Genomic DNA, 26,096 nt, shown 5'->3' with positions numbered 1-26,096 from the left:
TTCACCTGGCTCGCCACCCAGCATCCACTGAGCATCTCCGATCCAATTTCCTCCAGGAAGAACTCCAGACCGATGAGAGGGGTTTCGTTTGTTTCTTTTCTTCTACCAAAAAAAAAAAAACCTGACCTACAACAGATCAGACCAATCAAAATGATTGAAATCAATTTCGTACCCTTTACCAGAATAAATCGTGTCTAATTTCATACATTTCCCATACATTAATTAATATAACTGTAAAATGCAAATATAATCAACCAATGCATTCAAACAGCAAGCACAGCTCCTTAATAAACATCTTGGTATTAGAAAATAAAATTACATGGTGCACCCTTAAACTGGCAGAACTAACTCACAGCATGATAACTTAGGGCAGTGGTCCCCAACCCCCGGGCCGCGGACCGGTACCGGTCCGTGGATCAATTGGTACCGGGCCGCACAAGAAATTATAGCTTAGCAACACAACATACAACTTGACCCACCATTCTCCCCATCCACAGTTCACAGCAACTAGGTCACAAAGATAAAATAACTTCAGCTTAATACAGGTGCAACCATCTCTAAACATTTGACATAATAAACCAAATAACTCGGACAATATAGCTCACCGTTGAGTAGTTATCACACTTCTTTTCTCTTTTACGTCAGCTGGTCGGCGGGTGCTTTAGTTATGCGCCCCGTTCTACAATGCTTAAACATAACAACATACGAGTCAATTACCTCTCGACACTAACAGAATAAGCTGACTGTATTTTAAAACATAATGTCTTACTCTTTCCACGCAATTGACACAAAAAGGGTCTTTGCTATTTCTCTGAGCAGCATGCAGGCAGAGTACCCGTGCAGAGGCAAAGAAAACTGGAAAACATGGACATTGGAATGCGGAACTAGTGCGCGCCAAATATTCCATTCGGGTTACTGATTGGTCCCCTCACAGTCAACCAGTGGTGCCAAGATATTAACCCTTTCATAACATACAATGCACTGCAACCCTGTTTCAACACAAGCCAAAATCCTTTTTCCCAAAACCAACACTGAACTTTTTCAAGCATTTCACACTTGGGCTACATATGCAAAATGTCTTGCACCTCTCTTGAGTGACCTTAAAACCCTTGAAGAAAAGGGTATCTACATCGAAACATTAGGTGACTGTCTCAAAGGGACAATCTACTCTGTTGTGGCTGATAATCTCGCTGCTCATGGGTTAGCTGGTTTCAGTGAGAGTTTCAGGTCTACATATATTTGCAGATTTTGTCTTGCCACCCAGACATACAAACATCAGATGCCGTCACTGGTAGTTTTGAGATGAGAACGAAAGGTCTGCATGATACTCTCCTTCAAGAAATACAAAACAATGATAGTGATGCAAATTATGGTGTAAAAAACAGTTGTGTTCTCTCTGACCATCTCACTTATTTCCATCCCATCACAGGATTTCCATCAGACATATTACATAACCTGTTTGAAGGTGTGGTTCCTGTGGAGTTGGCCCATAGTTTGAAAGGTTAGATTGCAAAGAAATATATCACTTTGGAAGAGCTAAATAGGGCAATACTGTCTTTTCCCTTCCAACATTCTGATAAGGTTGACCGTCCTCACCCAATCCCACTCAATTTTGCCAGTTGGGGAACAATTGGTGGGAATGGGCATGAGAACCACACTTTGCTTAGATTGCTAACTCTTCTTATTGGCTCCAGAGTCCCAGAGGAGGACGGATTTTGGGAGGTGCTAATGGACTTAAAAGACATAGTTGAGCTTGCTATGTCCCATAGTTTCACAGATGATATCATTCAGTACATGGCTTTTAAGATTTCAGATCTCAGGCAGCTGATTGATTGATTGATTGATTGATTTATTCTTTCAAACATGCAGACAGAACAGAACAGAACAATGATCAAATGACAATAACACACATGATTACACATATCCAACCAATACTAATTCAAAATCAATTTGCTTACACCTAATACATGTTTGAATGGAGTAGGAAGAAGTCAGACTTATCCAGTCCTACCCCATGACATCATATTATACAAAATTTATGCAACATTGGCTGCAAGCAATATCACTACATAGATAAAGCAGATTGTTACTTATTCGTGCATATATCTTGTATAACACATACATTTATATTTATATTTAAACTCCTTAATTCTGGTACTATTTTTCATGTCCACAGTTAAGTTATTCCATAGTTTGACCCCACTTATAGAAATACAAAATCTTTTTTTGGTTGTTCGTATAGCATGAACTTTTAAATTTAAATGTCCCCTTAAGTTATACCCCCCTTCCCTTTCACCAAATAGCTTTTGGATTCCACCAGGCAATAAATTGTTCCTGGCCTTATACATAAACACAGCAGTCTTATATCCCACTAAATCAAAGAATTTTAACAATTTAGACTGTATGAAAACTACATTTGTATGATCCCTATACCCCATCTTGTGCACAACTCTTATCGCTCTCTTCTGTAATATGTACAATGGTTGAAGTGAACTCCTGTATGTATTTCCCCAGTTTTCAACACCATACTCCAAATATGGCAAAATCAATGAACAATACAAAATCCGCAATGCTTTAACGTCCAGCATATGTCTAACCCTTGCCAATATCGATATATTTTTAGCTATTTTATGCTGAACATGTCTAATATGAGATTTCCAGGATAATCTGTCATCAACCATTACCCCCAGAAATTTAATTTCATATACTCGTTCAATGTTGGCACCCCCAATTCTCAATTGAAGTTCATTATGTGGTCTACGGTTCCCAAATACCATATATTTAGTTTTCTCCAAATTCACAGATAGTAAATTATTATCACACCATTTCTTTATCTTCCCAAATTCCTCTGAAACCCTTACAGAGAGTTGCTGTAAGTTTTCATCTGATGCCCAAATGGTAGTATCATCAGCAAACAAAACCATTTTAACAGTTTCAGAAACCTTACATATATCATTGATGTATAATATAAATAGTTTAGGTCCCAACACAGAACCCTGAGGCACTCCACACACAATGTTCAGCTCACTTGATTGATATTCACCCAACCTCACAAATTGACGCCTCTGTGTCAAATAACTTCTGATCCATTTCCCAACCAATCCTCTGATCCCATATTTCTCCAACTTATCCATTAATAGTTCATGATTAACTGTATCAAAAGCTTTTTTTAGGTCAATAAAAATCCCCATCGTATATTTTTTCTCATCCATAGCACTTGTAATGTCCTCCATCAGGTCAGTAATGGCCAAGGATGTCGATCTTTGTGACCTAAAACCATATTGACAATCAGATAAGATATTATGTTTATCAATAAATGTGTGGGGGAGGTATGCTGACAACATGTTAAAGTTATTACAACTTGAGTCTAATAATTTTCCTTAATGAAAGTAAAATGAGTTAATGAAATGTAAGTGGTAATATTTGTATAAAGAAGATGCATATGAGTTAGTCTTACTTAATTTAGACAAATTTGATTTACTCATGTTTAATAAGTTGAAAACTTTGCTTTATATGAATCCAAAAGACTTGACAGAGTTAAGTTAAATGAACTGGGAGAAATTAGGTCTATTAACTTAATTTACTAAAGTTTCCCTAACAATGAAGATTAGTTATTTGTACTCAAATGAAACATTTTTTATGCTTACATTTTTTGAGTTAATTAACTCAAATGGTTCAAGGCAATCAGTTTCCTCAAATGGTTTGAGTTGAGCTAACTAATCAGGTTTTACAGTGTACATATGGTGCTTTGGTCACATGATACCAGGTGAGAACTCCATGCTCCCTTGTTTTCAATGTTCAAATGATCTTTTATTATCTTCATATACTGTATGCACTGGATGTATAAGTTTTGCTGGTCACAGAATGTACAAAAGAACACATATGCGTGTTACCAGGTAAAAACTACAAGTGAGAACAACCTATTGCAACAAATGTTACTAATCCATATTTCATTTCAGTTAAGACTTATTACGAGGGAGCATTTTATACTTGTCCGCTCCAGACATGATCAGCAGTCAGTAATAGCTGACACTGTGGACTCTCACCTTGGCCATGACATGGGGGGATGCTCCTCTGTCCAAAAGCAGGAGCGCCACCTTCTGGTTGTCATAATGAGCTGCGACATGGAGCGGGGTCAGGCCGTTCTGTAAGGGACGGACAGTGAGCGCACGTGGATTAAACAGCAGTTAGTACAGCATGAAGCCAGTTAATTGATATATGACTGTGGGGTTGAGATGAATTATAGTTATATTAGACAGCAAAAGCTACATGGATCAAGGTGGGTCACACACACACACACACACACACACACACACACACACACCACCTTATTTCTTGAACAAAGGTTGTTACCACAAGGTACATACGTTAAATATACCACACCTGCCTTTAAACAATTTCCTGAATCCACTCTGACAGTAGGAGGTGCAACTATCATGTTTTTAGTTGACTCCGGTGCTACACACTCTGTTGTCAAAGCCTCAGAGTTTGCCGCCCCTCCCAAACTAAGTGGACACTTTGTTTACTCTGTTGGTACATCAGGACACACAGTGAAAAAGAGTATGACAGCTCCACTTCGGTGTGAGGACTCTCTCTCAGTTTTCAAACATTCCTTTTTGCTCTCACAGCATTGCCCCAGTAATTTAATGGATAGAGATTTGATGTGCACATTAGGCATTTGTTTGTTTTAAGGTTAAAAAGGTTTGTGATTCGGCTGATCAGAGTTTGTCTTCTACTTTTGTGCAGTACAGCCCCTTTGCGCTGCTGTATTCATACGAGTGGAAGTTACAGACCTCTCCATCTTCATCTGCATTACTCCACGAGGCACACACACGTGTTTCACACATGAACACTGACTTCATGGCACCAGAGGATTTGCATTGCACTTCCTATGTGTCTTTAGGGTCTGATCCACCCTATGAACAAACATGGTTTCAGCAGAAGAATTCACACACAGGTGCAAAAAAAAAGAAAAAAAAAGAGGGGATATATGATTTATTTGGTTTCATTTTAATTTATCTACCATTCAGCAAAAAAAACAAAAAACAATAAAAAAAAAACAGGCAAAACAACAAACTCATAACATTCTGAATCAAAAACATTATTTTGGTACAAACTCATCCTATTTTCTTAACTCCTTCTCTCCGCTTTGGTTGAGTCTGGGACTCGTAAAACATTGTTCCTTTAGCTCATTGAGAGTTTGGGGTGAGTCGAGGACTCCCATAGCCGAGGGCTATAAAGTAAAGATAGTCTGGGACTATTGCTTTTAACTCCTGTTAGAGGCCAGTGCACTCATGCATATGACCAAATACTGCTCAAGAAGAAGACGAAGGATGAAAAGACACAGAAAGAACTCCACATGGCAGCTGTAACCATGTACAACAGCTTCCGTGGGTGAGGCCGAGGCCGTGGCCATGGCTACTGCCGAGGAGGAAGATGGGGTAGAGGACGCACCCCTGCTCCCAACGACATCTGTTACCTCTGTCGGAAACAGGGCCACTGGGCTCAGGACTGCCCGGGGACAGACCCGACTGCCACAGGTGGATCTGACTGAGAGCGGGTTGGGGGTGGCGGAGAGAGAAGGTGCCATGCTGACGGGCCAGGCTCTATGGTTGGGGAAGGTGACTCTGTTGGGGCTAGTATCTCTCTGCCTGCAACCGAAGGTACCTCACACACATACTCTGCACACCGCAATGAAGAACAGCTTGCTGGTACTAACAACACACACACACACACACACACACACACACACACACACCACCTTATTTCTTGAACAAAGGTTGTTACCACAAGGTACATACGTTAAATATACCACACCTGCCTTTAAACAATTTCCTGAATCCACTCTGACAGTAGGAGGTGCAACTATCATGTTTTTAGTTGACTCCGGTGCTACACACTCTGTTGTCAAAGCCTCAGAGTTTGCCGCCCCTCCCAAACTAAGTGGACACTTTGTTTACTCTGTTGGTACATCAGGACACACAGTGAAAAAGAGTATGACAGCTCCAATAAATCAACCTGAAGACATATCCATTCTCAAATCTTTTTATTTCTCACTCACTGTTGGTTGTTCATTATTATAAAGGAAATACAAATTTTTCTTTAACGGTTTGGTGTCAGAAGTGGGATCCCTCGTGTGATTGTCTGGTTCGAACTGTGGACAGTGACTGGCCTTCCTGGAGCCAAACATACTCCAGCCCCTAAACCTCATCACTACCCGAGTGACAGGGGACTGCCCGCTGCTGCCCTGGATCGTCACTGCTGGGATCTGGCGAACTCACTTCTCTATAGCACCTCGGTGAGTGATGACAAAATAGGAAAAGGGTTTTATTTTCACACACACAATGTTGCAAAAAAAAGGTGGTGGTGGGGGATATATAATTTATTTGGTTTCATTTTAATTTATCTACCATTCAGCAAAAAAAACAAAAAACAATAAAAAAAAAACAGGCAAAACAACAAACTCATAACATTCTGAATCAAAAACATTATTTTGGTACAAACTCATCCTATTTTCTTAACTCCTTCTCTCCGCTTTGGTTGAGTCTGGGACTCGTAAAACATTGTTCCTTTAGCTCATTGAGAGTTTGGGGTGAGTCGAGGACTCCCATAGCCGAGGGCTATAAAGTAAAGATAGTCTGGGACTATTGCCTTTTAACTCCTGTTAGAGGCCAGTGCACTCATGCATATGACCAAATACTGCTCAAGAAGAAGATGAAGGATGAAAAGACACAGAAAGAACTCCACATGGCAGCTGTAACCATGTACAACAGCTTCCGTGGGTGAGGCCGAGGCCGTGGCCATGGCTACTGCCGAGGAGGAAGATGGGGTAGAGGACGCACCCCTGCTCCCAACGACATCTGTTACCTCTGTCGGAAACAGGGCCACTGGGCTCAGGACTGCCCGGGGACAGACCCGACTGCCACAGGTGGATCTGACTGAGAGCGGGTTGGGGGTGGCGGAGAGAGAAGGTGCCATGCTGACGGGCCAGGCTCTATGGTTGGGGAAGGTGACTCTGTTGGTGCTAGTATCTCTCTGCCTGCAACCGAAGGTACCTCATCACACACATACTCTGCACACCGCAATGAAGAACAGCTTGCTGGTACTAACACACACACACACACACCACCTTATTTCTTGAACAAAGGTTGTTACCACAAGGTACATACGTTAAGTATACCACACCTGCCTTTAAACAATTTCACACATGAACACTGACTTCATGGCACCAGAGGATTTGCATTGCACTTCCTATGTGTCTTTAGGCTCTGATCCACCCTATGAACAAAAAAAAAAGAAGAAAAAAAAAGAGGGGGATACAGTATAGGACTTCCATAGCCGAGGGCTATAAAGTAAAGATAGTCTGGGACTATTGCTTTTCAACTCCTGTTAGAGGCCAGTGTGAAATGGGAACCTTACAGAGACGTCTGTAAAACGAATTTGTGCTCCTAATGGGGAATAGAGGAACAAAGCGGGTTGTTAAACCCCCAAGCGGTCCGATTGTGGAGATAATGAACAGAAAATACGGCGAACAAGGCACACAGTTCTTCCCCCGGGGGGATCCCTCAGTGAAAGAATGGTTGCAGAGTTAGAAAAGAAAATACAGGACACAGAATCCAACTTAAAAAAGAAAAAGAAAATTTCTGTCAAAGATTTAGAAACCTGTGAAAAACACAAGGCATGTTTCTTACTGTGGAAAAAAGAGGCAGACCTAAGGGCCAGAGAAAGAATGCAGAATAAACTGGCATTCTCAAAAAAAAAAAAAAAGAGGGACAAAACACTAATCACACTAAGCACACTACACACACACACACACACACACACACACAATCAGAGAGTACACCCCACTTGCAGATGTCTCTTTCTCGTCCACAGTTGACTGCCCTGAAGCTGGACCCCGATCTTGACGCCTGCCCTCCCACCGCTCCACCACTCCAACCCCAACAACCAAGTTCCAGCACCAGCCCTATCCAGCCAGTGAGCCCTGCACCATCAACCTCTCACACCTCAACCCAAGAGGTCTCCATCTCATCACCACAACACACTCGCAGTGGATGCCCATTCAGGCCTTAATGTGTATTAAAATCCAAGGCAAATGTGTTTTAATAAGCAAGGATTTCAAAGTAATCAGGTCAGTAGCTGATCTAACATTAAAAGGTAGACTATTCCACAATTTAGGGGCTGCAACAGAGTAAAGCATGGTCACCCCAGCATTTATATCTGGCCATAGGAACCTCTAAAAGAAACTGGCTTGAAGATCGGAGGGACCTTGTAAGTTTGTGCCAATGCACTAATTTGGTGAGGTAAGATGGTGCCAAATGATTAACAGCCTTAAAAACAAAAATTAAACAGTTTAAAATCAATTCTAAAACGGACTAGAAGCCAGTGGAGAGAAGCCAGAACTGGGTTTATATGCTCAAATTTTCTGGTACTTGTCTGAAGAGGTTTGAAGCTATTTTTTGTTCAAATGGAACACCCCTCTCTAAACAGTGGTGGTGGAGTAAGACACAACTTGTCATCCATCTACAACTCTGGTTTGAAATCTCTACCCAAACATTTCCACCTTAATTTTAGAACCGCTCAAACTGTCAGTCAAACTTCACAACTCCGCCCCCTGAGCGCAGCGAATTTAAGTTTTTCAGCACAGCAGTCAGAAACCAGAAACACATGAACGTCTTCGTCCATCCATCCATCCATTTTCCAAACCGCTTAGTCACAAACGGGGTCACGGGGGGCTGGAGCCTTGTAACGGTAAAATATCTTGTTGTTTGAATAAGTGCAACGTTGTCTTTATGAAATAAACACTAGTATGTGTATAAAGGTTCATATAATGCATTTGAGTTCTGTGACCATCACCACATGTGATGTCGTCGTTTTAATAATGAACAAATTGCACACATTCGCTGGTCAAAAACCACTTAGGTAGAATATATTTATAAGACATTTTTATTTTGATTTGATGACTATGTGCTGCTGATACATGTAAATTACGTGATGCAATTTATTAACATTTCATCATATTATATAGCTTATGGTCACATATTATGCATGTTTGCTGGCAAGATTTAAAAAAAAATCTAGTATTGTATACTCCCCGCTCGTCTTCACATGTATAAACATAGAAAAACATGGTTTTACTACTGTAATAATGTTGTATTAAGTAAAAAAAAAAACTTTACACAATGAGAATCATCAGGTCACTGTGTATTCTATATATTTTATCATGCAGAATGTAATGTGTGTGTGTGTGTGTGTGTGTGTGTATGTGCACGCATGTGTGTAATGTGTGTATTAATATATGTATAATGCTAGTGAAGGGAACAGCTCAGGCCAGGGACAAATTAAAACTTTTCACTTCAACTGTACTTTTCACTATATTTGATTAATTTTTCTATTGCTGGCTTATTTTAAGGAAAGTGTAGTGCAAGAACGACCAACCTTATTGCACCTTCAAAAGACCAACGTCCCTGGTCCTCCACACAGTTCTTGCAAGGTAGGCAGACACATGTTGGATATTCTAACGGTATGGCTATAGTATAATCTCCTATTTTGATCTTTAATCTCTATTTTCCCCTCTTCTCAGTGACATACATAAACATGTTAACCAAATAATAAAAATTAGCTCACAAAACCAAACAGCTAAAGAAAATATTTTTCTTCAAACTGTATGTATGCAAAGCAGAGAAAAAAAATAAAATGAATATCTTACACAATTAAATAAGAGAGAGTGCACAATCAATTCACAAACACAGGACAAATAATACACAGACAACCACCCAGGAGGCAAATTGGTAAAGCTAACTTTACTAGAAGGCCAGGTGTATTTGCACTGTAGAAAGCCATTATAGAACTGCAAGTATAAATAAGAAAAATGTGGAGACGGGAGCCACTGCAGGAGAGTTACAGTCAGGAGAAGCAGGAGAAGAAAGCCAGCATAGAAGTACTGCAAATAAAAAGGATGTAATTGCAAAACTAATGGTTTTGAATCGTCCTACAGATCCTGCCATGTACTGCTTTAGTTGTCGCATTTTTCTAAGAGAAGAAAAATTCAAGAACAAAACAGCCTGGAAGACAGTAGACATAGATACATGGAGGAGCGCCATTGGAAAAATTAAAGAGCATGCCAGCACAGAGGCCCATATGATGAGCATGGTGAGATGGAACATATACTCCAAAAAAGCTCTACAAGCTGCTTTTGATACATTGGATATTCAGGGGAAAGCAACACAAGAGAAAGAAAGACAAAGAAACAGGGAAATTCTAACACGTTTGATTGATATTTCCTTGTATCTGGCACGACAGAGGCAAGCTTTTAGAGGAGATGTTGAGTTAAGCTCAAGTGCCAACCAAGGCAACTTTATTGAACTTGTGAAAACATTGGCCCAATATGATAGTGTAATGAAGCTGCATTTGGATGCCGTCCAGGAAAAACAAGCCTCCATGAAAAGACCCCAAGTGTCCCTTCTCTCAAACAGGAGCCAGAATGACATAATAATGTCCTTGGGTACCTTCATTAGGAGGAAAATACAGAATGAAATTAAAGAAGCTCAAATCTTCTCCATCCTTCTGGATGAGACCACAGATGTCTCTCACAAAGAGCAGGTATCCTTTGTAGTTCGCTATGTAAGTGACATGGAAATAAAGGAGTGTTTTCTACAGGTCTGCACTCTTGAGTCCACAACAGGAAAAGAGTTGGAGAATGTTGTCATCTCTCTCCTTCAAGACAATGGACTTGACTTGAAGAACATCAGGGGCCAAGGATATGATGGAGCTGCGAACATGAGTGGAATGTACAAAGGTCTACAATCCCGGATATGTGCACACGATGAAAAGGCTCTTTATGTTCATTGCCAGGCACACTGCTTGAATCTGGTACTAGTTGAGAGTGCCAAGTCCAGTGTTCACTTTGTGACATTTTTCTCCTTGGTGGAGAAACTGTATGTTTTCTGCACCAGCTCCACAAAGAGGCATACAGCATTTTTAAAATGCCAGCAGTCCTTGTATCCTGGTCAGCGTGTTGTTGAGTTGCAGAAGTTGTCTGACACTCGCTGGTCCTGCAGAGAAAGATCCCTGAAAGCCCTCAATAAAGTTCTGAAAGCTTTAATCAAGCTTCTGACAGACATCAGTGAGTCAGACCCACCTGACACAGCTGCTGGTGATGCAACGATGTACCTGAGGGCTATCGACGTTGAATTCCTTCTTTGCTTAGAAATCACCACCACAGTCTTCCAGGTAACTGGAGTTGCCTCTGATGCTCTGCAACAAAAAGATCTGGATGTCTCCACTGCCTACACAGTAACTGATGGTGTGCTAGACACAGTAAAGAATCTGAGGTCTGAGGAGGAATTTAAAACCATATTCCAGAAAGCCATTGAAAAGGCAGAAGATGCAGGTATGAACATTCCCACAGTACCTCCTGGCCATGGAAGGAAAAGGAAAGTGCCAGCACGATACCTGCATAGTGCTACAGCTGCTCAAGACAGCCGTACTTTCCAAACTGTTGAAGAGTTCTACCGAGCCAAGGTGTATTTCATGTTCCTAGATACAATCACAGAGGGACTTAACAGAAGATTTAAAGTAGATGGGACGATGCCCACAGGAAAAATACTGCAGTCATTCCAAAGCCTGACAGTTCATGACAACTGGGTAGGCACACCAAACACAGAGGCTGTCCAAGCCATAAAAACACTTTAACTTTATGGTGTTGAGGAGGAGCAGCAACTGAAGACAGAGCTGAAGGTGTTTCATACCAGAGGAGAGACTCTCCGACCTTCTGCTTATAGCCACTGAGAGGGACATCCCAGTGGATCACAGTGAGGTCATAAACATCTTCAAACACGTGGCTCACAGAAGAGTGTTGTTGTAATTAGTTATAAAGATGCCCGGGCTCAGAGGAGAGACTCTCCGACCTTCTGCTTATAGCCACTGAGAGGGACATCCCAGTGGATCACAGTGAGGTCATAAACATCTTCAAACACGTGGCTCACAGAAGAGTGTTGTTGTAATTAGTTATAAAGATGCCCGGTATAAGAATAGTATTTTGTGTTATTTTTTTTCGGAGGTGGAGGGGTGCCCTTTTTTCAATTTCAGCACATGCCCCTCAAAAGGTCTGTGCACGGCCCTGTGTGTGTGTGTGTGTGTGTGTGTGTGTGTGTGTGTGAGTGTGTGTGTGTAAATATAGACGATGAACCATAGTTCATCATGGCCTGTTAACAAATCAACTCAGAAATCATGCTGAACGCTCAAGAGAGCTGAGAAAAAAAACAAACCTCAGACAGGCACTGATTACTAACATACTGTATACATACAGCATATACTTAAAATACATAAAATACCAGAAGATTAGGGTGTTGCATATGCAATAAAGAGGCTCTGAATCATAACATGACTGCTGCATGACAAATTAGAGACCAACAAACTTACTGTGAGTTAAACATTTTATAACAAGTTTGCCCTTGCATACAGGTTACCATTTAACCAGACAAATAGCCTGTTATGGTGTAACCAATCTTGAATGGGTGATGACACAGAGAAAATATACACTGTTACATCAAATCAAATCAAATCAATTTATATACACTTTAAAAACAACATCCAGTTGATCAGAGTACTTTACATAGACAGAATAAAATCACGATAAATAACTAAAGTAAAATAAATAGATTCAGTGCAAAAATAAAACACAGTTACATCCTTTGCTGAATAAAGATATGTATGACTGTGATACTTCTTAATGTTTTACTGTGGTAAAGTGATAGGTACTTGAGTAAAAATACTGATACATATAAAAAGTAGAAATATTCTGATTACATGTGTAAAAGTAGAAACACTATTACATATAAAAAGTAGAAATACTGTTCATACAGAACAACACCCTCCTATACTCTAATATATTCTTAACAGAGATTGGTTCTAATGTCACCATTCATAAACCCTGATATTTTATTTCCTATTACACAAAAATAAATATTATCAGTGGGAATAAAAAAGGAGGTAGTGGAAGGCCGGGGTGGTGAGTGAACCACAGCTTTGGACCAGGCCGCTGGTGTCACGAAGGTGGAGGCAGGATGGCAGGTAGCACTGTAAGAATAACACAGGAGAGCCTGGTGAGAGGCAAAAATGGAGCAGTAAAGTTCCTGGTTGCTGTACCCCATGTATGTGCCCTGGATAAACTGGTAGAGTCATGTGGTGGCCTGAGAAGCAAATCCTACATGGTACTGATAGAAGGCTGTTCTGCTGAAGCAAAGTCCCAGGCCCATTACTATTGTGAGGTAATCATCCAGCTCAGTGTAGTGGGTTGGGAAAATTGACCATATGACATCACGATACAACAAAAAGGCATAAACAAACTCAACTGCTGTGAGATCTTTGTTGCAAAATGGTGGTTTGTTGCTAATGACCACCAGGCCTTCATGAGAAAATACAGTACAGTTGTGGCCAAAAGTTTTGAGAATGACACATATTAATTTTCACAAAGTCCGCTGCCTCAGTGTTTTTAGATCTTTTTGTCAGACGTTACTATGGTATATGGGAGTATAATTACAAGCATTTCACAAGTGTCAAAGGCTTTTATTGACAATTACATTAAGTTTATGCAAAGAGTCAGCATTTGCAGTGTTGACCCTTCTTTTTCAAGACCTTTGCAATTCACCCTGGCATGCTGTCAGTCAACATGTGGGCCACTCAACTCAATCCACATGAAACAGTGATCTCCAGCCTTGTCTTCATCAACACTCTCACCTGTGTTAATGAGAGAATCATTGACATGATGTCAGCTGGTCCTTTTGTGGCAGGGCTGAAATGCAGTGGAAATGTTTTTGGGGGGGGGATTAAGTTCATTTTCATCGCAAAGAGGGACTTTGCAATTAATTGCAATTCATCTGATCACTATTCATAACATTCTGGAGTATATGCAAATTGCCATCATAAAAACACAGATAAAGGAGTTGTCGCAATAGCCAGAGGAAAAAACATCTGCAGTCTGAGAAAGGCCAGGTACTATGGGATGCATAGGCAAAAACTGAGGAAGGGCAGGCTGAAAGGTGCCGGTTGCAGAGGGAATGCTATTTGGAGCTCTATACCTGGGAGTTTGGACTTTTCATTTTGTTTATAAATAATTACATTTATATAATGTGTGTGTGTGTGTGTGTGTGTGTGTGTGTATATATATATATATATGCATGCATAAGAGACAGGTCCATAAGAGTGGACAAGCAAGCTAAACCTGCACAGGAACTACTCCGTAGGACGATTGTACACAGGTCAGATGTGATAGAAAACCATCCCCAGAGCACAGACCACAATATAAGAGGACTGATACTCAAGACAGCTGGAAACAGGTGGGAATTCACCTCTCACAACTAAAAAGTATGCACGAGGCACCAACAACAAGAACAAAAAAATACAGTTCTCTTCAGTTGCAAAAACAGAAAATGCACTCAGTGAACCCCAAAACATGGGAGAACAAGTAGAGGCATAGGCAGATAGCATACAGGTACAACAGTCAAAAACCAGTCCCTGATAACAGGCTGGGGCTAGACAGGCAGCAGTTCTAACAGACTAAACAGGTTGGGTAACTGGTAGCAAAAAACAGGAACAATGGAAAACAATGAAAAACACAGCGAGCGACAAGTGCTAGGTGGAGTGTAAATCAGACTGCAGGTGGTCAGGTTTAGAGAGCAGGTAATAGGAGATGGCAGGACGGCACTTCATGCAGCCTATGTAGCACAGGTGGAACCAGACAGGACCATAACGGGTTTGGTTACAAAGATTAGAATGCAGGTCCTGTGACAGGTGAAGACAGGAATGTGCAGCACAGCACTGAATGCTAATGACTGCCTGGCAGAAACAAAGCAGTTTATGTAGGGTGGAGAGCAACATTAATAGGTGGGTGGAATTAACCAGGTGTTCTGAATCAGCCACCAATTAGTTACTTTTCAACATGACATGAATCAAACAAAAGAGTTTATTGATCCCTGGTGGAAAATTCACAAGCTACAGAGCAGTATGTAAAGTACTTCAAATTATAAGCATATAAAGCAGTTAAAATTAGCTCCACCTTTAACAGTGCAAAATTTAATGTGATGTGCACAATAATGCATCAATAATCAAATCCAATAATAGGATATACATTAATGTGAGCTGTGCCATTCTGCAAAACGAGTGCATTAACTTTTGGTACTTTAAGTACATTTTGATGCAAAAACCTTTACTTAAGCAACCTTCTGAATGTCTTTGCTTGTAACAGTGTTTTTACACTGTGGTACTGATACTTTTGGTTTAGTAAACAATCTGAGTTCTTCTTCCACCATTAGCAGAAAATATGATTGAGCATTTTTGTTGACCTTTACTCTTGTCCTTACTATGAACCATTTCATGAGATCTGTTCTTGAAAGATGTTATATAAATAAACTCTAGAAATTTTACATGTTTTATATATATAGGCTTTATACTAACAAAAAAAGAGGATTTACTAATTAACAAGGACAATAACCATCTTTGAGGACAGGAGCTCATGTCATGTTGGGAAATTTGGGTCGAGTTAAGGAACACATGGTGGTTATTTAACAAGGTGATTCAATCTTTGGAAGTGCGGAGAAGATCCTCAGGCTGAACATAAAATGTACACAAAATGAAAAAAAAAATCAAAATCCAAGTAGCCAGAAGTGACCGACAGTGGTTTCTTCGTTTCTTTTTCGTTTCCTTCTGCAATGCTTTTATTTTGCAAGCGTCCGGAAGTACCCCTCATTCTCTCTTTCTGGATCCTCTGTACATAATCTGTGTCTGTGTTGGCCGTGAGCAGAACAAGCATTAGAAAAAGAATTTTGTTAAAAGCTCGGTCGGGACTGAGAGAGCTATCGGGATCATAAAGACTTATCCAGGCTCTGTTTCGGTCCGCGGGGCTGCTTCGGGTCCATGGCCTGATCTGGACCGGCGGTGGATCGGTTGCAGCTGAAGCCTTCGAGATGCTCCGAGTTCTCTGTAGCTGCACAACAACACCGCCACCGAGACCCGTCCGGGGACAAAGAAATGCTTTTCAGACGGAGAGCCAGGTAACGTTACCGAGAACCGTAAAGGGGGAAAAATGGGAAGCGACGAAAACTAGACAGGGGTTTCCACCGACTGGGATGCAGTGATTGCGACGCTGGGCTTTTACCCTGCGGAGAAGGAGGAGAGGGTGTGGGTGGAGAACTGGAGGTCGCACTGGCCTTATAACGTTTATGCAGTCTGTCTGCGATCGGTGTCTGTGTGTGGACACGGAAACTGTTCTCTAAAATAAGGCGTCTTTGTTCCGCAGGCTGCGGGCTGGAGGCCTCTGACGAACCCTCTGCATATTTCTCCCCCGGTTTTTTTTTAACGATCATTCCACTCCTACATGTGAAGCTTATCTGTACCTCTGCTCTTCCCATGTTTTAGCATATGTGCTGATTTTCTGAGGGAGATGATCAGTGCCAGGAATTGCTGTGGTCAGGCCACAGTGAAAACTCAAGAATGCATTGAGAAGCAGCCTGTGATGGGGTGGAGACCATCAGGGTCTCCACCCCATCACCACAACACTGTGTCTTGGCACTGTGGTGTCTTTAAGTATTTTTTTCATTAACACCATAATTTACAAAGATGGAATATGAGATATTATATGGCATACAAAGAATATTGTGCTGTCCAGCTGCTATAATTTTCCTTTTAATCAATCGATCAGTCAATCATTCAGCTAGCTGTCAACTTACATTACTGTTGTATAAAACTACAGCTTTTTATAATCACAGTTATCAAAGTTTTTTTTCCAAGTATATTTCAGATTATTATTTAGAATAAAATATGAAATGTAAATTTTTGCACACTAACATAAGATCTTCGGTTGCTTATATCGTCTGGCTAGCATAAAAACAAATGGTATTCACGTGTCATAAACACCAAACTGAAGTCCTCACATCTGAGAAGCTCTGATTCAGCAGTGAAGCGGAACCAGCGGGTCCTTTTAGCCAATAACCAGCCTTATATAAGTTTCAGCTATATGGATGAAATGGAATGGATAGATTGTTTTTTGGTTTCTTTTGCTGGACAAACCATTTGACAGGTTCAGACTTTGGCAGAGAACTGGTGCTTCCAGTTTAGATTCAGCTTTTAATTTTTTACCAGCACATGGCAGCTTCATATCTTAGAAACTAGCTCCATAATTCACTAACAGTTTCAGTACCGCAGCGCCTAAGCTAGGGCTTTGCATAAAAAGACAATAAAAGGTGAGATGAGGTTGGCCATTGTCTGTATAACTGTATAACATTCTTATTTGTAAAACTGACATTGTGATAAGCAAATGTACAAATGTGGTTACAGCTATTTATCTCCCACTCACAGATGCAGCTCTGGGCCACTGAGTAACAGTAATACAGTTGGGATCTGAATTTCCTTGTGCAAATTTATCTCCCTGTCTCTGGGGTTGACCTTATAGAAATAGTTTTATTTGCTGCTATAGAGAAAAAGGTCTTCAAATTGGCACCAAACAAGGTTTTGTACAAAAACACAAAAAAATGATGTTGACTTGTAAGTTTTAGATCATAGAAGATAAGTTTTGGATATTGTCATAGCACTCAGCTACAGTACAGAATGGACAGAGTTGGTATTAAATAATTCATATTAATATGTTGCCCTGTATATAGAGATAGGTGACAGTGATATGTTGTCTACTTTATACAGTTGTGATAGAGTAGAAGAAAAAGCTAATTTGTGTTAATATGATCAGATTTTGATGAAATTTACCATTATGAACAAAAACAATCTGTTTTAACCACCACATTAATTATTGTATTGTTCTTGTCCATGTTGAATATATCATTCAAACATTCACATTGTAGGTCAGAAACAAAGTGTGAGCTCCTCAGCTAATGGTAAATGGTCTTATACCTGTTGTCCAAACAATGGAACCAGACTGGAGATGTAAGTTACAGCTACTCTAACTGGGATCACATCTGCAGATATGAACCCCATGGCTCACAAAAACATATCAGAAGACTCAGGTTTAAGAATTGGTGATTTGCATAAAGTTTAGACATTGATATCTGAAGTGCTGAGGTGGCCATCATGTGTACATGATCATAAATGAAGACATTAATGTCTATGGAAAAGGTGCACAGACATGAAGCCAACACACCATCAGATTAGTGGAAAGGAGCGTGTGTCTGAAAGGGGGTGGCTGCAGGCTTCAGTTATCACCCTGGGATCTCATCTTTATTTGATTTACTATGTGTATATGATGAGCAAAACTAAAGTCTAGAAGACAATGCAAGAATAAAAACATTATCAATAAATATTATTGAACAAACAGATATTGCTCAGAAAATTAAATTCTAAATGTTTAGTGTCAAATGCATCGGGTTCTGTTGTGTCTGGATGGTTTCAGGCTGCTTCCCCTCTGTCTTAGTCATGTTTGTTTAATGACTCACCCATATCTCTCCTTCTCTCTACTCCCCCCCAACCCCCCGACTCTTCTCCCTCCCACGCTCTGCCCACCTCTTCATCTTCTCTGTTTTCATATGGCATCATATCACTTGGTCCCCCTCCTCCCCCTCAATAACATCATTTCACAATTTCCATCCACCCCCCATTGCACTCCACCACTCTTCTTTCTCTCCCTTTTTATTATCCTCCACACACTATTCAACTGACCCTTCTCCACCACTGTACATCCTCCCTTTCCACTCTCACCCATTTCTTTCTTTAACCTTTTTTCTGACCCATCATTTTATTTACCTGTTTTTGGTTGTCCTCTCCAACTCTTTCTTTGCTCCCCCCCCCCAGGATGTTGCGATGGCTGGCATGTGGTCGGTTGGGGCCAGTGTGGATCTGGAAAGCACTGCTGCTCTGTGTGGCCATTGCTTTCACCAGCCAGCTGCTGGGGGTCATCTTCAGCAAGAGGTATCTGATTTAATCTGTTTGTTGTATTTTTATTTGCATTTAACTTCAGCTGTTTCGCTGTCATTTCTGATCTTTGCTTTGCAGTTGTTAAGACTTGCAGCCTGGTCCCATTAGCAGCACTTCATGGCAAAAGTAGAGAATTTAAAATTTCTGAAGAAATTTTAGGTGTGTGGGCTCCGACCGCTGCCACCACCTTCCCTCGCGCTACCGGGCCAGGCGCTGTCGTCACTAAGCTGTTGGTTGGACTTGCAGAACACAGCAGTACATGGTTTGTTTGCAAAGACCTGATGCTTAACTCTTCTTCTCCTTGTTTTTGATCTTTGCTCATTTCGACATTTGTTCATTATCACAGTGATCTCATCTAAAGCACTGATGTGGGGATGAACTATGGTTTTACCAGCACTGTGGATCTGAATAGGTTTCATTCTTGTTGAAATTGAGTTTATTTTACACCGTACAATTCACCGAGATTCAGCTGACATCTATTTGCAGGCTGATTGGTGAGAAGAAAAGTCAGCGCTACAGTTCTGAACGTAAAATAGATGCACCAGTCCTGTAGTAAACAGAGCTGATCCTGACTTCCCTGGGGCCCTATGCAAAATTCTGTGAAGGAACCCTCCTACCTGATCCTTGAGCCAAGTAAACCATTTGCCATTGCCACGCAGTCACTGACACCCAGTGCTCCCACTACAATACTCCCTCCAATGAAACAGTTTGTTCCATTTGTGTAAGAATAAATAGACATAAATAGATAGGTTATACAAACAATATTTATTGAATAGAATTTTTTTCTCTCGAATCTTAAGAGGATCGATCTTAAGAGGTCAGTGCACTGGCTGAGGCTATATGTGGATCAGCTGAGTCTGTGCTTGTACTGGCTAATGATGCAGCATCTCTAGAATCCTAAAGGATTCATTAACATTTAATATTTTACACATTGATTGATAAATGAAGTTAAAATGGCACAGGACATGATGTCTCTCAGCCGAAAGCGTAGCCAGGGCAATGGATTTCAGGTTTAACCCCCCTCCCCGAAATATTTTATACCCTATATCGAATTGTGCAGAGATTATAAGAAGGCAGTGCACCAGACGCCATCCAGAAGGGAGGAGTTCAAACAGTTTGTGTCCAGGGTGTGAGGGGTCTGCAGAAATCTTCTCTGCCCTCCTCTGACCCGTGAGGTGTTCAGGTCCTCCATGTTGGGCAGGCTGGCACTAATGACCTTTTCTGCAGTCCTGACTGTCGCTGGAGTTTGTTCCTGTCCAGTTTGGTTTCTGAGATGACGTTTGTTGTGATTTGGTGCTATACAAATAAAACTGAATTGAATTGAACTGTATCAGCAGCTCCCAGGGCAGGTTGAACTCCCTGAGCTGGCGCAGGCAGTACTTCTTCTGTTGTGCCTTCTTGGTGATGGTGCTGATGTTGGACATCCACTTCAGGTCCTGGGAGACAGTGGAGAACAGGAACCTCAAGGCCAATACTGCTGAGTATGGTGCCTCCATGGGGGGGTTCTGCCTAAAGTCCACTGTCATCTCCACTGTTCTGAGCATGTTCAGCCAGTGTCTTTGCTGACTCTGCTATGAACAGGAAGTAGGTGCCTGCTAAGGGGAGTTAGCTTGGTCTACTAGTGGGTCTTCACAGCTCCAAAAACAGATCAAATTTCTGATATGGGAAACGCAGCTATAATGTGCAGCTGGAACACCGGCATCCTCACTAATAGACTAACTGTGGTCTGAACAAGATGTACCTGCCTGCTAATAGAGATAACTCAGGCAGATAAGAAGTACTGCAAACAACAGAGGACAAAATGATCTTTTTTTACAGGTGAACCAACAATGTCTTGAAGACAAAGAGCAAGAACAAATGTTTGCACACTGTATTAAGCACCCAATAATTTAATTCAATTACTGCAGTGTATCAATATGTGCAAGGTCTTTGTCAGGCATCAGACGGAAAGACACACCTTTATATGCACCTGTTAAGACACCACTCAGGTGCTTTCAGTTTGACAGATTTGAGAACAATCTGCTTCTCAAAAAGATCAGTCAGGACTAAAATACACTGTTCTGTGTAATTCAGTAGTCCTGCAATAAACCCTCTCTTTATGAAGGTAATGATGTTCAGTTTTTATTCAAACAGTTTCAGAGCTGTTGATTCAACTGTATGATCAGTTTGTATTGTTTATTGCTTGTTAATACGGTTTATTTTGTTATACTACACAGCCTTATGTTGGTTTACTGTTCACTTGCCCCTTGCATGGGGATATGTACATGCACATTGAAAGCTGCTGTACCAGAGTCAAATTCCTCGTGTGTCTGACACACCTGGCCATTAAAGCTGATTCTGATTCTGAAGACTGTAGTTTATGCTGTTGTTGAATTGACCACCCCATTTACTGTATGTCAAAAACATCAATGTTGCAGTTTTTAAGGCACTAAACTGTAGGATTGTAAACATAGACAGTTTGAGATCTAAAGTAAAAAATTATTCCTTCTTTTCACCTGTCCTTCAGCAGTGTCCAGCCACCTGCTGGTTCCATCTTTTCAACCCCTGATGCTCAGGAGCCCTTGCTGGGCTCCTGTCAGCCCCACACCCACATCATGTTCCTCAAGACCCACAAGACAGCCAGCAGCACTGTGCTCAACATGCTCTATCGCTTTGGAGAGGAGCGTGACCTCCGCTTCGCCCTGCCACTGAGCTACCAGTTGGGCTACCCGCTGCCCTTCAACGCTCACAGGGTCAAAGGATACCGAGGTCCCAGAGTCATGGAGTTCCACATCATGGGCAATCACATGAAATTTAATAAGCCAGAGGTGAGTTATGCAAGTAAAGAGAGGGGCAAATGGTATACAAGCTTGACAGTGGAACAATGATGACAAGATATTTTGTAGTGAGGTGTTAATGAAGACAGCTTAGGTCATGCAACAAATTTGCAACCTGGTAGTTGGTGCTTTTGGTTCCTTCCAGAAAATTGTTTTATTATTATAATAATCAAGAAAAACACAGTAAAGCTTTGTGATGTGAAAATCCAAGAGTGAACATCTGACATGCTTAGGGTGTAGTCTGTTATCAGCACACAGTGAATTGTGCCAAGAGCTGGGTGAGCATTCCTACTGAAGGCCAGTGGGTATCAGGCTCTTCCATCACAAATCTGCTGGGCCCCACAACAGCAGCCATGAAACCATTCTGTAGCTCAGCCTACTGTACCTTTAAACTGACCTAACATACTTTAAAACTGCTTTTAATTCCTACTCTCACCCAAGTAAGGCCATCATCATATCTACATTGTATCTGCTTAGCCTAGGCTACTGTGGCTGGCCCCACTGGCTTGGGTGCCACTTTCATCTGAATGCCATGGCCTGCTTAGGAATCTCTGTTCCTACCAGTGCTGTAACATTCCTGAATCCTATCCTCACCAAAGTAAAGAGCAGATACTTGATGCCAAGACCCAGCCTTACATTAGCATTTTCTGTTTAGCCATTTTCCCACAGCTGAGCTTAGGGTTAAATCTTCACGTGCAATCAAACTGAAGTGACAAATTTTCCGTATGTTCCAAAAATATGCCCAAATGATACAAATGACAAATCACATTTAGCAAGAGTTCCATGTAGGGGTGGGCGATATATCGATTATACTCGGTGTATGGTGGCTTCTACATGGGATGTGGTAAACAGTATTGCAAACATCGTGTACAAATTGTCAGTTTTTTGTTTTGTTTTGTTTTTTTTAAGCCACCAGCATGAAACACACTTTGTCATTTCTCTTCTTTCACTCTTCTACATATCTGTGCCAGAGCAACAGAAAGAGCCTCAGAAAAAACTTTTCCTCAGACCAATAGGATGGTGAACTCTGACCTCTGTATAGCCTCAGGCTTATTTAGCACATTGGGTGTTTCTCATGTATCTTATACATCAGTCCTCAATGAGACCATCCTTTGTGGATATTTTTTATGAACTGATGCCTCATAATCAGAAATCATTGGTGATTCGATGCTTCAGATGAAGGATAGGATGAATGAGGAAAGGACATTTCATGTCGTTAATAACGTGCATTGAGTCCTCTCTCTTTGCATGTTTTCCTTGCATTTTTACTCACATCGTGGAATTAAGATACAAGGAAACAACACAGGTGAGAGAAATGACAACCCATGGATGAGTATCCCTGTGGAATTCACCCTAAATAATGTTTAATCATTATTTGGCACCAAAGAGGGGATGTTCTTTATGCTACAACATGTTACATTACTTCTGTACAGAAAGTAAAAGTGCTTTCAGACCGTGAGCAGTTGATGCTGTACCCGATGCTGGGCACATGGCTGAGAGTTTTCTTCTGAAAGTACTGGAGATCATTTGCTAGAAAATGAAACTATAAAGACATTCTCGGCAAGATGTCTGATGTCCAGAGGAATCAAAGAGAATACAATATATTATAACTGTTGCTGTAGTTGAATTGCATCACATTAGTAGCACATTGTTGTAACCGAGTTCTCCTTTGTCATTTAGGTGGAAAAGGTGATGCCAGCAGACACATTCTACTTTTCTATCATCAGGGACCCTGTCACTTTGGCAGAGTCCTCTTTTGCCTATTACAAAGAAGTAGCGCCCGCCTTTCAGAAAGCGAAAAGCTTGGGTGACTTTGCTGATGATCCTAAGAGATACTATGACCCTCGTCTCCGCAACAACCACTATGCCCGTAACCTGCTGTGGTTTGACTTTGGGATGGACCACAATGCTAATTTTTCTCTGGCACTGGCTCAGAGTGGCGAAGCCATGATTCGCCAAACCTTCAAGCTGATTCTAGTGTCTGAATACTTTGACCAGTCCATGATTCTGCTGAGACATGCTCTCTGCTGGCCACTGGATGCTGTTGTCTCATTCAGTCTCAATGCTCGGCAACAGAAGCCTAGTGCCATTGGGGGGATGACTGGTAGCTGGGTGGGCAAAGCGGTGGCAGTGACTGGGGTCAATGTTAGAAGTGGACATTCACAAGCCAAGATACCACTAACAGAGAAACAACGGGAGAAGCTGCGGCAGTGGAATGCCTTAGACTGGTTCTTATACGAATCCTTCAACAGGACCTTCTGGGAGGAAATTGACAGGTTCGGTCAAGTCCAGATGGAGCAGGAAGTATCTCGTCTCAGGATGCGGAGGGAAGAACTGGCTCAGGTTTGTCTCAGGGATGGTGGGAAACCTGTGGAGGCACACCGTATCCGAGACGAAAATATCCGGCCATTTCAGAGTGGATTAGTGAAGATTCTTGGCTATGAGCTCCAGCCAGGGCTGGACAACACCACCAGGACAGCATGTCTAAGGATGATCAGGCCTGAGATCCAATATAAAGATGTGTTGGATGCTAAGCAGTTCCCACACTCTCCAGCGGTACAAATGCAGACAGAGCAAAAGAGTCAGGGACTGATGTTAGCAGCCAGTGGCTCTTTCTTAAGACAAGACTCCTCCAGGGCAGGAGAGAGACTGGTTGGGGGAGAGAAAGGGAGGAGGATTGTGGAGAAGGGGGAGAGAGACTAGGATGGGAGCTGTTTAGTGAGGAGCAACCAGACTTTGATACAAGGGCAAAAAAAAGGAAGCCCGAGATAGTTTGAGGTAAGTGTCCTTCCTAAATGAGAGTGGTTTACACATGAGAAGATAGAAAACTCCTTTGCACTTCCACTTTCTGGTTGTTTGCTTCGTTTAAAAACTGTCATCGATTTTAGTAAGTGTAATTCTAGTGGATTTGACCTTTGACCTCTGGAGCACCTGTAGTGCTTTCATGGCTGCAGTAACAAGCTGCAGGAGGGCTGTGTTTTTTATAAGAAGTACTTTGAAAGTGTTGGCTGGTCCCTCTGCTGCTGTTGATTACTCAGTCATATGTGACAGCAGACATGTGGAAGCCTGTATTATCCCATGTTCATATTAATACTTTCAAGAGTCCTGAATTTCACATTACCCTTGGTGTACATGCCTGAAAATTTTTCAATGTAAAGGCACATAGAGCTGCAGTTTGTGCCTCGCATGTAGTACTGATATATGTCACAGAGCTAAGCATTTACTTTTCTAAGATAAATACTTAGTGATCCTTGAACATTTACAATATTGCCTGGGGCCTTTCTTCTCCCTTTGACAGTGTGAGTTTTCTAGGTATTTTGGATTCCTCCCAAAGTCCAAGGATATTTAGGTTGGGTTTCCGAGTGACTCCACATTGTCTGTGAATGTGAGTGGTTGTCTCTCTCTCTATATATGTCAGCCCTGTGATAGACTGGCAACCTGTCCAGGGTGTACTCCACCTCTCCCCCAATGGCAGCTGGGTTAGGCTCCTGTTCCCCTGTGACTTTCCACACGATAAATGGTATGGATGGATGGAGAAGGTATTCATAATGCTGCAAGAAGATGGGCTATTTTCATTCACCTGAATTAATGTTGTAAATTAAAATTTAAATAATCATTTTTATAATGAAATTCTTTTGATTCAAATGGTTAGAAGAATCTTTGGATGATTCTACCTAGTTTAAACCACCCTTTGAGTTTTTCAGATTTGACAGTATCTTTCAGAAAAGCTCTGTGGCTCTAATATAATGGCAATACATGAGTGGCACAAACTTAGGGTATGCAGTAGATACAGCACTATTTTTCATGTATGATATGATTTGTAAAGTTAAATTTGACTGGCACTGTGGACAAAAATGAAAATGAAAGTAAATCAGATTCCGAGTGAGTATTGGGCCCTATTTAGAACCACAATCTTAGGCCTGTGCTTCCATTCTGAACCACTTTTGGTCACATTCCTTTATCCTTCTTCTGCTTAAATAGACGGAGTGTAGCCAGTGTCTGACACATACAAAGACGTTCACATGGATATCTACTTCTTTGTGAGGATGTCAGGTATTAAAAATGAAAATCAAAACATGAAATTCATATCACTGTGGGCCCAAACAAATCTCAAAGCAACTGCATCTTAAAAATGCATTCCATTCTTTTATAATGCTCAGTCATGTCCTGAACTCCACAGAATTCTTGTTGATATTTGGAAACTAAAGTTTGAACAGTGAGTCAGCAGGTATTTTAGGAATTTTAGAGTGATGTGTGGAGAAGTTAAACTTGGTACCATTTTAGTGTTGCTCAGGAGCTCACCTAGCCACTCACTTCAAAAACAACATTGATCAACCAAGAAATTAAAAAGCCCATCATACA

The 26,096-nt window shown here is 41.2% G+C and overlaps 1 protein-coding gene and 1 long non-coding RNA gene across 4 annotated transcripts; one reads left to right on the top strand and one right to left on the bottom strand.

Annotated features, from left to right (window-relative positions):
- Positions 1 to 6: 6 nt before the first annotated feature.
- LOC109957256 (uncharacterized) lies at positions 7 to 1,265 on the bottom strand. Of its 2 annotated transcripts, none has more exons than XR_002274522.1 (3): positions 770 to 1,265; positions 480 to 687; positions 7 to 126 (listed from the first exon to the last, which is right to left on the bottom strand). It is a non-coding gene; the product is annotated as an uncharacterized LOC109957256 (long non-coding RNA). The 2 variants fall into 2 exon arrangements; XR_002274523.1 differs by having other exon boundaries at positions 7 to 102; positions 770 to 1,264.
- Positions 1,266 to 15,506: 14,241 nt separating this feature from the next.
- On the top strand, positions 15,507 to 26,094 carry gal3st4 (galactose-3-O-sulfotransferase 4). 2 transcript variants are annotated; one of them, XM_020594957.1, is made up of 4 exons: positions 15,507 to 16,052; positions 18,796 to 18,912; positions 21,428 to 21,725; positions 23,415 to 26,094. In XM_020594957.1, the coding sequence occupies exons 1-4, from the start codon at positions 16,030 to 16,032 to the stop codon at positions 24,435 to 24,437; spliced, it is 1,461 nt and encodes a 486-aa protein (XP_020450613.1). In that variant the 5' UTR covers positions 15,507 to 16,029; the 3' UTR covers positions 24,438 to 26,094. The 2 variants fall into 2 exon arrangements, with proteins under 2 accessions (XP_020450613.1, XP_020450612.1); XM_020594956.1 differs by having other exon boundaries at positions 15,508 to 16,052; positions 21,425 to 21,725.
- Positions 26,095 to 26,096: the final 2 nt, after the last annotated feature.

Source organism: Monopterus albus, unplaced genomic scaffold, assembly GCF_001952655.1.
Source record: "Monopterus albus unplaced genomic scaffold, M_albus_1.0 scaffold25.1, whole genome shotgun sequence".
Classification (NCBI taxonomy): Eukaryota; Metazoa; Chordata; class Actinopteri; order Synbranchiformes; family Synbranchidae; genus Monopterus; species Monopterus albus.
The sequence above is the reverse complement of the archived record's forward strand: the minus strand, read 5'-3'. Positions and strand labels throughout refer to the sequence as shown.